The sequence below is a fragment of the Notechis scutatus genome, chromosome 13 (genome assembly GCF_049901735.1).
Source record: "Notechis scutatus isolate UNSWTSFEM ecotype Mainland chromosome 13, rNotScu1.2, whole genome shotgun sequence".
Taxonomy (NCBI): domain Eukaryota; kingdom Metazoa; phylum Chordata; class Lepidosauria; order Squamata; family Elapidae; genus Notechis; species Notechis scutatus.
The window spans coordinates 1,409,926-1,422,358 of record NC_142021.1 but is presented as its reverse complement, the minus strand read 5'-3'; the positions used below and the strand labels follow the sequence as shown (position 1 = coordinate 1,422,358).

At 47.7% G+C, this 12,433-nt stretch overlaps 1 protein-coding gene across 1 annotated transcript; it reads right to left on the bottom strand.

Annotated features, from left to right (window-relative positions):
- Positions 1 to 2,795: 2,795 nt before the first annotated feature.
- On the bottom strand, positions 2,796 to 11,962 carry ZCCHC8 (zinc finger CCHC-type containing 8). Its single transcript, XM_087942916.1, is given in 17 exon segments — positions 2,796 to 4,013; positions 4,077 to 4,525; positions 4,528 to 4,629; positions 4,817 to 4,931; positions 5,057 to 5,140; positions 5,653 to 5,722; positions 5,724 to 5,772; positions 6,032 to 6,174; positions 6,780 to 6,922; positions 7,030 to 7,090; positions 7,821 to 7,886; positions 8,571 to 8,674; positions 8,993 to 9,070; positions 9,273 to 9,378; positions 9,915 to 9,989; positions 10,279 to 10,321; positions 11,582 to 11,962. Coding segments are annotated over 17 exon segments (2,223 nt in total). The 5' UTR covers positions 11,745 to 11,962; the 3' UTR covers positions 2,796 to 3,641.
- Between the last annotated feature and the right edge of the window lie 471 nt (positions 11,963 to 12,433).

The following is a 12,433-nucleotide window of genomic DNA, read 5'->3' as shown; positions in this document are numbered from 1 at the left end:
AGGTGGGGAGTCTCCCCCGGGGAAAAAAGGGGGGGCAAATCTTCTCCACACCCTCCCAGACACCCCAAAATGAAGCCCCCTCCTAAAAAGCAGAGCTCCTCTTTCACACGCACCCCATCCTGAGGGGGGGGAAACAATACATTCTCTGCCTGCAGCTTTTTCACCCCAATTCCCTTCAGGAAACGGGCGTCTCCCCCCTCCCCAAATGAACAATTGGCAGCCAACCCTGGGCTTCCTCAGACACCCCCCCAATCCAATCCAGGCCTTGTCTCCCCTCATTGTCCTGGTTGCCTGCGCCCCCCCCAATATTCTGAGGCCCAGCAGCTCCTCTCCAAGGGTGGGGGGATGGGGGTGTAAAAGGGGTCCTGCACCCCAAAAGGAAAGACACCCCCCTCTCCGTTTCCAGCCCCTTTCAAGCGGGGCGGGGGAGGCCGGGGTGATCCAGGGGTCTCCCATCCCCTCAGAAACAAAGGGGGGAGAGGGAGGGAAGGAGCCCCCAAAGTGGGGAGGGGGCTGCGGGGCCCAGGCATTGGGGAGGGGCGCCTCCCAAAGGCCCCGCTCGCCCCCCACCCGCACCCGCCCGAGGACCCGACAAAGGCGCCCCCTCCGACCCTCCTCCGGGGGGCCGCCAGCGGCCAAGACCCCCCGACTCGCCCGCAAGCCCCTCACCCTCGGCGGCGGCGGCGGCTCCGTCTCCCTCGCCCGCCTGCTGCCCTGCTTCCTCCGCCTCTTCCTCCGGCCAGGCGAGGCGAGGCGAGGCGCGGCGGCGCTGCTGGCGGCTCCCTCCCGGCGGCAGGGGCGGCCGCCAGGCGGGGACTGCGGAAGGGCGGGCCGAGGGAGGCTGCCCGCCGCCCCGTCTCCCCTCTTCCCCTCCTCCCGTTCCTCCCTCTGGCCTTCCCTCCTCCTCCTCCTCCTCCCCCTTCCACTCTGCCTCCTTCCTCTCCTCCTCTGTCCTCTTCTTTGCCCCTTTCCTCTTTCTTTCCCACCCTTTTTCTTTTCCTTCCCTTCCATCTTTCTTCTTTTTCTTTTCTTTTCCTTCCTTCCTTCCTTCCTTTCTTTTCCTTCCTTCCTTCCTTCCATCTTTCTTTTCCTTCCTTCCTTCCATCTTTCTTTTCTTTTCCTTTCTTTTCCTTCCTTCCTTCCCTTCCATCTTTTTTTCTTTTCTCTTTTCCTTCCTTCCTTCCTTTCATCTTTTTCTTTTCCTTTCTTTTCCTTCCTTCCTTCCCTTCCATCTTTCTCTCTTTTCCTTTCTTTTCCTTCCTTCCTTCCCTTCCATCTTTCTTCTCTTTTCCTTCCTTCCCTTCCATCTTTCCTTTCTCTTTTCCTGTCTTTTCCTTCCTTCCTTTCCATTTTTCTTTCTTTTCCTTCCTTCCTTCCCTTCCATCTTTCTTCATTTCCTTTCTTTCTTTTCCTTCCTTCCTTCCCTTCCATCTTTCTTCATCTCTTTTCTTTCTTTTCCTTCCTTCCTTCCCTCCCTCCCTCCTTCCTTCCTTCCAACAGCTTGCCTTCAGAAGTTGTGGGAGCTTCATCCCTGGAAGCTTTCAAGAAGAGACTGGACTGCCACCTGTCAGAGATGGTGTCGGGTGTCCTGCTTGGGTGGGGGGTTGGTCTAGATGACCTACAAGGTCCCTTCCAACTGTGCTTTCTTTCCTTTTTCTTCCCTTCCTCCTCTCCTTTCTTCCTCTCCCATTACATCTTCTTCCCACCTGGAGAGACCTGATTTTCCCAGGTTTCCCTCCTGCTGCCCCCAACTTGGGCAAGAGCTGGGGAATTCTGGGAGTTGAAGTCCACAAGTCTTAAGAGTGGCCAAGGTTGGAGAGCCCTGGACTCAGTGCGGTAGGTGGCCCTTTGCTTTGGGAACTCCCGTTGTACAGGGTTAGGAGACAGTGCGCTCAATGAAGATAGGAAACAATATGAACCACAAGGAGAGGCCTGCACAGAGCTCTCTCCAGGCCAGGCAAGCCAGTCGGAGGCCGGGCAAGTTTAAACGAAGCTCAAAACACACATCCATTCAATTAAAAACTCCAGTTCTTAAAGCCAGCCACCCATTCAGGCCGACCGTGCTTTGCTTTAGCTCCACCCTACCAGTCTTGAATGTTTTAATTAAAGCCGCATGTTTGAATTCGCAATGAAATATTTGGCGTGGCTCCGTCACTGGAAAATGAGGGCGTGAACTTATTTTTCTCAAACCGTGGCCCGTTTTGGATTATCCCAGGTCTTCAAGGACAGGGGAGATAATTCAATTCGTAGGGTATCTTGGGTGTCAGGAGGAGGGTCACCCAAGGCTACTGGAGGTGGGTGGGAAAGAATAATTATACACACCTTTTTCCGGATCGAAACAATTTGGGAGAATGGAGAGAGAGCCATCTAAATATCTTGCAAGAAACCTGTGATGAAACAAACAAGGGAAACAACTAGGACTCTGAATAAGCAGCTAATGACTCCAGGCATGGAGGATTAAACCAGGGAGTGTTGTTTATGGCTTTACGTCAATATTTTTGATTGCAAAATTTCCTTTGCAGTAACTCCCTTAAAAAGGCATGGAGGGGGGAAAAATAGCACAAAGAACACAATATTTCTCCTCAATAAAGCTGAAAGTTTGGTTTTTTTTTTTTCCAGGAGTAGATTTCCTAAAACTCTTCTTCTCAAGGTTTACATAAGTACACAAACTTATGAAAAAAAAAATATTTTTATTAAACCCCTGTACACAAGCACAAATATATGTACAGCATATTCAAAGATGACGATGTTACCAAAACCAAAAAGCCGGTGTCGTGTTTGTTGTTTTTTTTAAAAAAAAATTAAAATCTCCTAAATCACTTTAAAAAAAAACTTTTCAAAAAGGATGGAAAGAGAGTGGTTGATTGATTCCTGATTATTCCCGTCGGATCGCCACAAGAATTTTGAGGGGAAGCATTTAATAAAAAAAACAAAAAACCAAGGTCCTTTCCAAAGGACAGTAAATGTATTTTGAGAACTACCAGCTCCCTATGCAAAAGCAAAAGCTTGGCAGAGACAAAAAACCTTGGTTGGTAGAGAGAGGCAAGGATGTATTTGACCCCAAGTTGAAGAGGGGAAAATTCAGGGGAATATTTAATGCAGGGTTGGAGAAGATTCACAAATCTTTTGTTTATTTGTGGAAGATCAGTCCTGCTTCGAGGTCAAAATGGAAGCCCGTCCCCCCCCGCAGACTTTCTTTAAAAACAAAAACAAAAATGGTTTCAGGAAGAACACAACACCTCCCTTCTCTCGCTCTTGATTTGTGCTTTAAGGCAGGGGTGTCTCCAACCTCGGCCACTTTTACGACTTGGGGACTTCAACTCCCAGAGTTCCTCAGCCAGCAAAGAGTTACCCAGAATTCAGCACGGATAGGACAAGAAGAAATGTCAATAGGCAGCTTTATCACATTTCTTTCATAAACTTTTCTTAATAATAGATGGTGGGAATGCGGTAAATGTAATATATCTTGACTTCAGCAAGGGGGGGGGAAGAAACCTTTCTGGCTGAGGAATTCTGGGAGTTGAAGTCCACAAGTCTTAAAGTGGCCAAGGTTGGAGACCCCTGCTTTAAGGGGAAAGCATCCGAATCCTGGTTTGTTTGTTTGTTTTTTGGTTTGTTTGTCCCTGGCCCGAGTTGGGCTGTTAAAGGGAAAGCTTCTTATTCTTCAGCTGGCTTCTCGGGTATTTTTTCAGCACGCTCCTTATCCGGAGGTAAGTCCCGGTGGACTCCGACATGTTGTCGTATTCGAAAGGTGTGATCCCAGCAGCAAACTTGCTCATGTCGGGAACGAGGCCAGGAGGCTTGGAGGAAGGAGACTCGCTGGCATTGGGAAGGGCGGGAGCGTCGCTGTGATTCAGGCAGCCGGCGGGATCCGAGGAGCAGGTTTGGTCTCGGCCTTCAGAGTCTGTGGGAATGGCTTCCGCCTCGGCTGTCAAATCCACTAGTTCAATGGCTTGTTGAGGACCAGGCTCTTCGGCAGCCTGGGGTACCTGCTTGGGCTCAGCTTCGGAGACCTCTGGCGATTGGCAGGCTGCTTCCTCCAGGGGAACGGAGGGCTCAGGCTCAGCTTCGGAGACCTCTGGTGGTTGGGGGGCTGCTTCCTCCAGGGGAACGGAGGGCTCAGGCTCAGCTTCGGAGACCTCTGGCGGTTGGCAGGCTGCTTCCTCCAGGGGAACGGAAGGCTCAGGCTCAGCTTCGGAGACCTCTGGCGGTTGGCGGGCTGCTTCCTCCAGGGGAACGGAGGGCTCCGTCCTGCAGGGGGTCGACGTCCCAGAGTTGCCGGCCATGGGAGTCCTGGCTGGGAGGTCCGAGTCGCTGTTGGCGCTCTCCGCCTGCTCGAGGGCCGCCCAAATCAGCCGCTGCTGCTCCTCCAGCTCCTCCAGGGTCAAGGTATCTTCATCCATGGCCGAGTCCTCCGGCCGCGGGGCAGACGGCGTCCAAGGCGGGGTGTCGCGAGGCAGGGCTGCTGGCACACAAGACAGCGGTTGAAGTGGAGGAGAAGTCAGGCTGGGGGTCCCTGGCGGGTGCCCTGCGGCAGAGGGGGAGTGGCGGTCAGCGGAGACCCCGGAGGCAACGGAGGCTGGAAGTGGAAGCCGTCGTAAGCAGGAGGGCTAGGGGGCATTTCTAGATCTGAAAGGAGGAGAAAAGCAACGGCTTTAATCACTCGCCTGCCTCACTCAGGGCAGAGCTAAGCGGGGTGGCGCTTCGGATAGGCGTCGGTGGGCTTCCACCAGGAGCTCGTGGAATGGAAAGGGGGGAAAGCAAAATGGGAGGGGGAATTTTTAAAACGGCCACGGGGTTTTAAGAGGAAAGATACCAGAGTCGATCTCCATGTCAGCTGGTGGGATCTCAACGCTGCTTCCTTTCTGCCGTTTCGAATGATGGGAGCTCTGGCGAGAGGGGGGCCTTTTGGGCCTGGATTTGAGATTGGCCTGAAGGGGGGGAAAGGGGTCAGAAACAAAGGAGAGAAAGTAAGAACCCCAGAGGGGGAAAACCCACCCCCCAAAATAAAGGTTTTGTTCCGGGGAAGCAAAGCAGCGTGCTTAAAAATATTCACCGAATGGTAAGTGGAAAGATAATGAGCAAAAATTTCTTTCTGCTGGGACGGCTGAAGAGGTACCGAGCCGAACATCCGCCATTCCTGCATCCGCCCCCCACAAAAAAAGGAAAGAAACCATTAGGAAATCAAAGAATAAACGTCCAAGCTTTATATACATGCAACAGAGCTTTGCTGTCTTATCTTTAATCAAAAGAACCGAGGCAAGAAAGGAGGAGCCCTCATCAAGGGTATGATATGCTGTGATAAAACACACAGATTGTTTTTCCGGCAGTCCTTCCCAAAGGCACTTAAGACAAAATGGGAGCTACAGGTATTCTTCGGCTTATGACCATGTGGGTTGTTAAGCAGGCCACCACACGACCAATTTAAATGCCTTTCTCGCCGCAGTTGTTATGGGAATCCATTGTCTGCAAAGATGATTATTATTTTTTGTTTGTTTGTTTCCTGCTGGAAAACGAAAGCAAAAATACCCGAAACGTTTTCCAGCCAAAAACGTTATATATATGCTGATCACGTGACTGCGGTGCACTGCACAAGTCGGTAAAGGCCCAGGTGGAAGGGCGGGATGACAGCAAAAAAAACGGGCAACTTACATCTGCGACCCCACTTGGAGTGGACATGTTAAAACCTGGGTAGTTGATCAACTTGGAGAGATCGTGGTGACCCGGGATTCTGCTGGTGGGATTCCTCCTCTGCCTCACTGCTGGGCGAAGAAACGCGTCTGGAATGCGGGGACAAACTGGGCTGCAAAAAAGCTCAGGCTGTCCAATCAACAGGTCACGCTAAGCCACGGTCTTCCGCAATAGATTATTCTGCCTGAGCAAGGGGTTGGACTGGAAGACCTCTACGGTCCCTCCCAACTCTTGAGGTGAACAACCTATCAATGTTTTTCAACCTGGGCAAACTTTAAGATGTCGGGCCTGCTCCCAGGATACCAGCTTGTACAAGCAAATGGGAGAATCTCCCTTTTACCTTTTCCGTCGTAGAGCGTTAAGCCAGATTTCTCCATCTCTGCCTCTTTCAGCCAGCCTGGAGGATAACCCAGTTGCCGCATGCGATAGATGAAGGGAGGAAGCGTCTTCTCGGTGACACCGAGGGCATCCTGGAGTTCCTCGCTGCGGGGGTGGGGTGGGGGTGGGGGGGGAAGGGAGGTCAGTTTAAAAACAACGAAATTTGAGCCACGGTTTTGGCGATGTTGGTTTCAGACTGCCGACTGAGAAAACGCAAGGATCGTGCACGTTAGAGTCAGGTAAAGAAGTCGCTGGATGTGTTGTTTCTTTATCTGTGTCCCTGTCAACTAAAAAGACACTCCCTTTGGTCTTTTTAGCTGCCAGAAAAAGGGAGTGGGGGAAAACAGTGCATTCCTTAAGTGCCTAGATAATCGCCCTGGCAGCCCAAAGTTGTCGGAGCTCAAGAATATTACTGGAGAGCCTGATGGATGACTCTTGGCTATGGATGTGTCCCATTGGAGAGTATACATCCAGGGGGTGGGTGGAGGACCAGGGTCAAAGGGGAAATGAAGGATGTATCTTAGTGTCGGCTGCACCCAGGTAACGCCAACATGGCCACTTCTAATAAATCAATTTTCTTTTCTCTGAGATGAGGCTAGAGACTTATGATTCGAATGGGGCTGGATTTGTTGGAGTCCTGACAGCCCCTTTATTGCGAATTTGCAGTTTGAAATTGTGGACTCAATGGTGACTGTTGTGACTACTTGTACCTGATTATTCCTGGTTTGAAGCGTCCAAACCGCTCTTCCACTTCATCCGCGTGGTACCTCTGCTGGAAATTTGGGCTGCCTGTTTCCCCGCAGGCCTCCATAAAAGCTTTTCTTTTTTCGTTTATGCGGGCAGAGTTTCGTGGCTAAAATTAAGATAGGAGGGAAAAACAAAGACCGTCAGGAAGCTACCAAGCCCCGATAGCCGCCGCCAGTAAGGCTGCCAAAAGCACAGACTGAAATATGTCTTTACCTGTGGGCAATCTTTCATCTGGTGATCTTCAGAGCCACAGTTGAAACAATGAGATTTGGGCCTGTTTTATTAAAAAAACACACACAGACACACAGCACACATTAGAGCTGTTGGCACTCAGGGACTTTTAAAAAAAAAGAAACTTGCTCTACTCTTCTTGGTGCATTGTTAGACGTAGCATCAGAAAAGGAGCAAATCAACTAATGCCCAATTACAGCTTTAAAGGTGGAAAAAGTCACACCCAGCGCAGCGATGAAATGGTACTGAATATATCAACAACCAAGCAAAATTGGATGTCAAATGATGGATGCCAGGAGAAATTCTAAGTCGACTGTGAGGCAGGCAGCAAAGAACAGTGTGGCTCTTAAGTGTTGCACCACAACTTTTGCATTGCTGCCAAGGAATATTCACAGCTGGGATTTTTCAACAGTTAACCAAGCGTTTTATCAGAGTTTTGCGCTGGAAGACAGAACCTATAACTGAGATAAAAATATACATTCTATAGGCCACCTGTGACAGGTGTTTCCAAGATTCTGATTCTCTTGAAAGAGACAGGTAGCCATCAAAACTCCTGTTTTATATCTCTGTGGGGATTTGAGGATACAAATGTTATCTGTGTTTGTTTTTTTACGTGCTCATATTCCATTTCACCTTTAAAGTCCAACTGAAAAATTTACATTACAAAGTAAACTGGGCTTTTTACTTTCCCTCCCTAATCCTTTCTAACCTATCACAAGACATACTTTTAAAAATAAAACCAGAAACATTTGTAGATTTAAAGAAATACAAACCTTTTAGACTTTACTTGTATCTCTTGCCCATCTAGAGAAAGAATCTGCGTGAAAACTTGCTGGTATCTTAAGAATTCAATAAGGAATTGCCATCGTATCAAGCAAAATGCAATCATAGGGTTTGTATGCATGTCTAGATAATATTAGCCACCACCCAAAAGACACAAATTGGTTTTCAGAAGAGGGCACAATCAGAGTTATTATCAGCTACATTATGATAAAACATCTGACTGAAGGTTTATCAGTCTCAAGACTGGATGTTTCTTTTCTCTGCAAATTTTGTCTGATCAATGGATCATCAGCAGATGGAAACTAATCAAGGAGAGAAGCAATCTAGAATTAAGGAGAAATTTCCTGACCGTGAGAACAATAAATCAGTGGAACAACTTGCCTCCAGTAGTTGTGAACATTCCAACACTGGAAGTTTTTTTAAAAGATGTTGGATATCCATTTGTCTGAGATGGTCTAGGTTTTCTGCCTGAGCAGGTTGGACTAGAAGACCTCCAAGGTCCCTTCCAACTCTGTTATTCTGTTAATGACAGCCCCCTGCCTTTCCAGAAATGTGACAGCGTTTTAAATCAGAGCAGGAAATTCCCCCCCGCGGAAACATTTGATTCAAACAATTGATGACAGACTTAGGGCCCTAAGATGTGGAAGATATATAAATGGAACCCAATCTGTTTCAGACTTATTGCATTAAGTAGCAAGGCTTGACAGGGAAAGGGAAAAACAGTTAACTAAATAGGATACTTGGGTATTTCCCATCCATCTGTGAGCTGAGGATTTTCATTTAATATAGGCTGCCCCAGTTTATCAAGACAAAAATTGGTAAAATAGAGAACACTTCCTATAACCTGGAGAAAGAGTCAAAAAGTGTCAGTATTTTAATCAGACTAAAATAGCATACTAAAAATGTACTTAAATATTTCACAAATATCAAGTTCTGACATAATTAAGTACATTAAATAAATGGCTTGAGAATATGGAGATTCCCAAGTAGTATTTATACATTCAATCAATTAATGGAAAAACAAAGTTACAGGACTAAGAAAAAGAAAGAAAAAGAAAAGACATTTACATGGGTCTCTTTTATCAGTTACCAATCATTTCCTAATGCCATAAACTAGAAAAAACTCAAACCACTCACAGCACAGAATGAAAAAGGAACTTACGCTAAAAGCCTCTTTGACTTTTTTGGACACATTTGAGCTTGTTACTTTTTGATCCTCTTCCAGGACAAAGCTAGAAGGCTAATAGAATGAAAACCAAGTTTACAAAGTTAAATCAACGTTCTTGAATCAAGTCGAGCAGTTATCGGCACAGTGAGGGGTTTGTGAGGGACCAGCCCCATGAACAGAAATAGGTGGTCTCTAAGACAGACAGACGAGTTATCTTTCATCGCATGATGGAAAGAACTTTTATAAAAGAATAAGCCCATCAAGAGATAAATACCTGCGGCTTAACATTGAAGCAGGTCTTGTCCAATTCACTCCTCTGCTGCTCCTCGTATTTCTGAACTAAACTGGATACAAACTCCTCTATGTCTTGATGATATTGCCTATATAACAGATTATCAGAATATAGAACGGATCGATTGTTCTGTTTAGTTTTTTAAAGCCAACAGGACAAGACTAAGGATTTCTGATGCTGCATTTATACATAATGAATGCTAACGTTTTTTGTGCCCCAAACTTCTCTCGTACAAAAGAACAGGTGGATTGAATTTCCAAAGCGAAAGCTATACAGGTAATTTAAAAAAAAATATTGGTAGATTTCTGCTAGCATGGAACAAATTCAGATTTGTTTCCACACTGCATATAGAAATGAATCTCAAACATTTAAAATCTTGGACAAAGGGAAACTATTTTTTTTTTTAAATGTCCACTCTCCTTTACTGCAAAAACGTACTACAAATTCCTTCCATTTTTTTTTAAACAATGAAAAACACGAATCTACTAAACATGGGCAGCTACCAATGGAAAATCTCCTTTAGCGGGAATCCAGCACACTTGTAAATCTAGATCCACAAGTCTTCTAGTCTAAGAGGTATACCATTCTGAAAATGAACTCAAGCAACACAAGGAAGGTACTCACTTTGAAACGGTATTATTCATGAACAAGATCTGTAACAAGGGTCCATCAAGTTTACAGTCATCCACTGTTAGTCCACTAAAAAAAATAAAGCATAAAGTTTACAGTATGAAAGTAATTTCCAGACCCTTAGCGAATAACTGTGGTGTCGATTCACCAGATATTACAACTCTTTCATTTTCTCTTTTACCCTCTGTTGTTTTTACACTAAGAAGATAGTTTTGGGAGCTTGGAGAGAGACCAGCTCTGGTTTCCTTCCTGGATCTCTTCTCAATGCGTTTCATAGCCTTGACCAACCATTACAAATCTACCTAAGGACCCACTTCTTGTTCAAAACATTGCAAATAATGGAGAGGGTGAAACCTACCTTGGTCGAGTCAGGATGTTCAGTTTTCTTCTGAGTTCCTGATGTGAAAATGATTAAGGAATTGCAAGGCACAATAACAGGGAGTGAAGCCAGGGGAATCCCTGCAACTCTCTCCAGTCCTCATTATTTTATCCCATTATTTTTAACATATGACTCAAGGCAGAGAAAATACTTAATTCCCCACCCTCCTGGCCTTTGAAAAGAATTTGAAGACCTGGCTTTGGCTACTCGCCTGGAACTTGCCACACAAACTTGGGATTAGATGATGATGATGATTATTATTTTCACAAAAAACAAACAAGATAACTATGCTGGGTTTTGTATCACAATCACTAGTCGAACACTTCTCAAGTGTTTAGGACTGCGTGATGTATTGGCGGATTACACGAACAGATCCCAGCAAAGTGGCATTATTATTGTTCTTGTTGTTGTTTGTTATTGTATTATTATCCCTCTATTATCACTTTATAAATTAGCCCATTGAAGGCTCTTCCCTCCACCTATCTAGCTTTAAATTATTCCATCCTTGTTGCAACTGCCTCCTATAAATACTTATATGCCTTTTAATGAGATGTAATATGTATACATGGTTATGTTTTTCATTGTACTCCACCCAGGGATACTCTGGGAGTGAGAGAGGATGTCTATAAATCTGTTAAACAAACCCACCTGCCTACTTTGCCCCCCAAACAACAACCCTGTGAGGTGGGTTGGGCTGAGAGAGAGGACAGGCCCGAAGTACCCCAACCGGGTTTCCTATCGACAGGCAGTCCTCAACTTGCAACCATCCATTTAGTGGCCGTTCAAAGTTACAACGGCGCCTGAAAAAGTGATTTGTGACCGTTTTTCACAGCAATCCTCCTGGTGACTGGATCAAAAGTAGGATGCCTGGCAACTGGCTTGTACTTATGACAGTTGCTGCATCCCAGGGATCAGGCAGTCCCCTTTTGCAACCTTCTGTCCGGCAAAAGTCAACGGGTAAGCCTAATTCCCTGAGCAACCAATTGAAGGGCTGCAGTGATTCACTTAACGACGGTGGCAAAAAAAGGGGTCGTGAAACGGGGCAAAACTCACTCAGCAAACGTCTCGCTTTGCAACGGAAAGGCTGGGCTCCGTTGTGGTCGCGAATCGAGGACTGCCTGTACTTAATCCGGATTGGGGGAAGAAATCCCATTGGGGACCGGGGGGGGAGGAGAAGCGAAGCCTGCGCGGGTCCCCTCCCTCAGCGGCGCCTCCCTCTCCCGCAGGAAGGCCGCTCCCCGCCCGGCCCGTCAGGTGCTGCCCTCGCCCGGCTGCTGGATATTCTCCGCCCGCAGCTGCCTAACGGTCTCCTCGGAGTCCCTCAGCCGCTCGCGGAGCTCCGCCGCTTCTTCCGCCGGGCCGGGCCTCAGGGCGGAGGGCGCCTCCTCGTCGGCCTCCAGCTGCTGGAAGAGCTCGCGGTCGCCGAAGTCCACCTCGGCCGCCATCTTGGCGCGCGGGAGGCGAGGCGCGGTGGGCGAGGAGGAGGAGGGGGAGGAGGCGAAGGCCGCCGCGGGGAGGCCCGGAGAAGGCGCTCAGGACCGGGCTCCGCCGCTCAACCCAGTCTCCGGCTTCGGCCGAGGCCTTTTTCCACCTCCCAGCGCTTGCAAGACTACGCCGCCCGGCATGCAACGGGGCGACCGTTACGCTGGCTGCCCATTGGCTCCAGGAGGAGGCTCGAGGATGCCGGGAGTTGTAGTTGGACGCGGTGCATGCTGGGAGCGGAGGAGCATTTCCGAGGCGAGGTTGGGAATGGGTGTGGCTGCTCCAGCCCAGGATGATGGGACAGGGGGTGCCCGCCAATTCAGATGCACCAGGGAAGGCATGCAAAAAAAATCCAAAAATGTATTTAAGAACAGACCATGCATGTTGTATATTTTTTAACGCTTTAATAAGAGTATTATCAGCACCTGCTACTTTGATATAAAAAAACTGCCTCTGCAGATACCATCAATCACAGCACGCACTTCCTGGTTTGTTTTTGGCCAAATTCCAAATAAAACTGCAATTCTGAACACTTGTGATCCTCAAACTCGTTGGAGATTTTAATCCGCCCGCCATCCCTATTCTCAACCTGCCTCTGTTGGGCGTGGGGAGATATTGAGGTTTAATACGATTGATTAGTCTGTCTTAATCT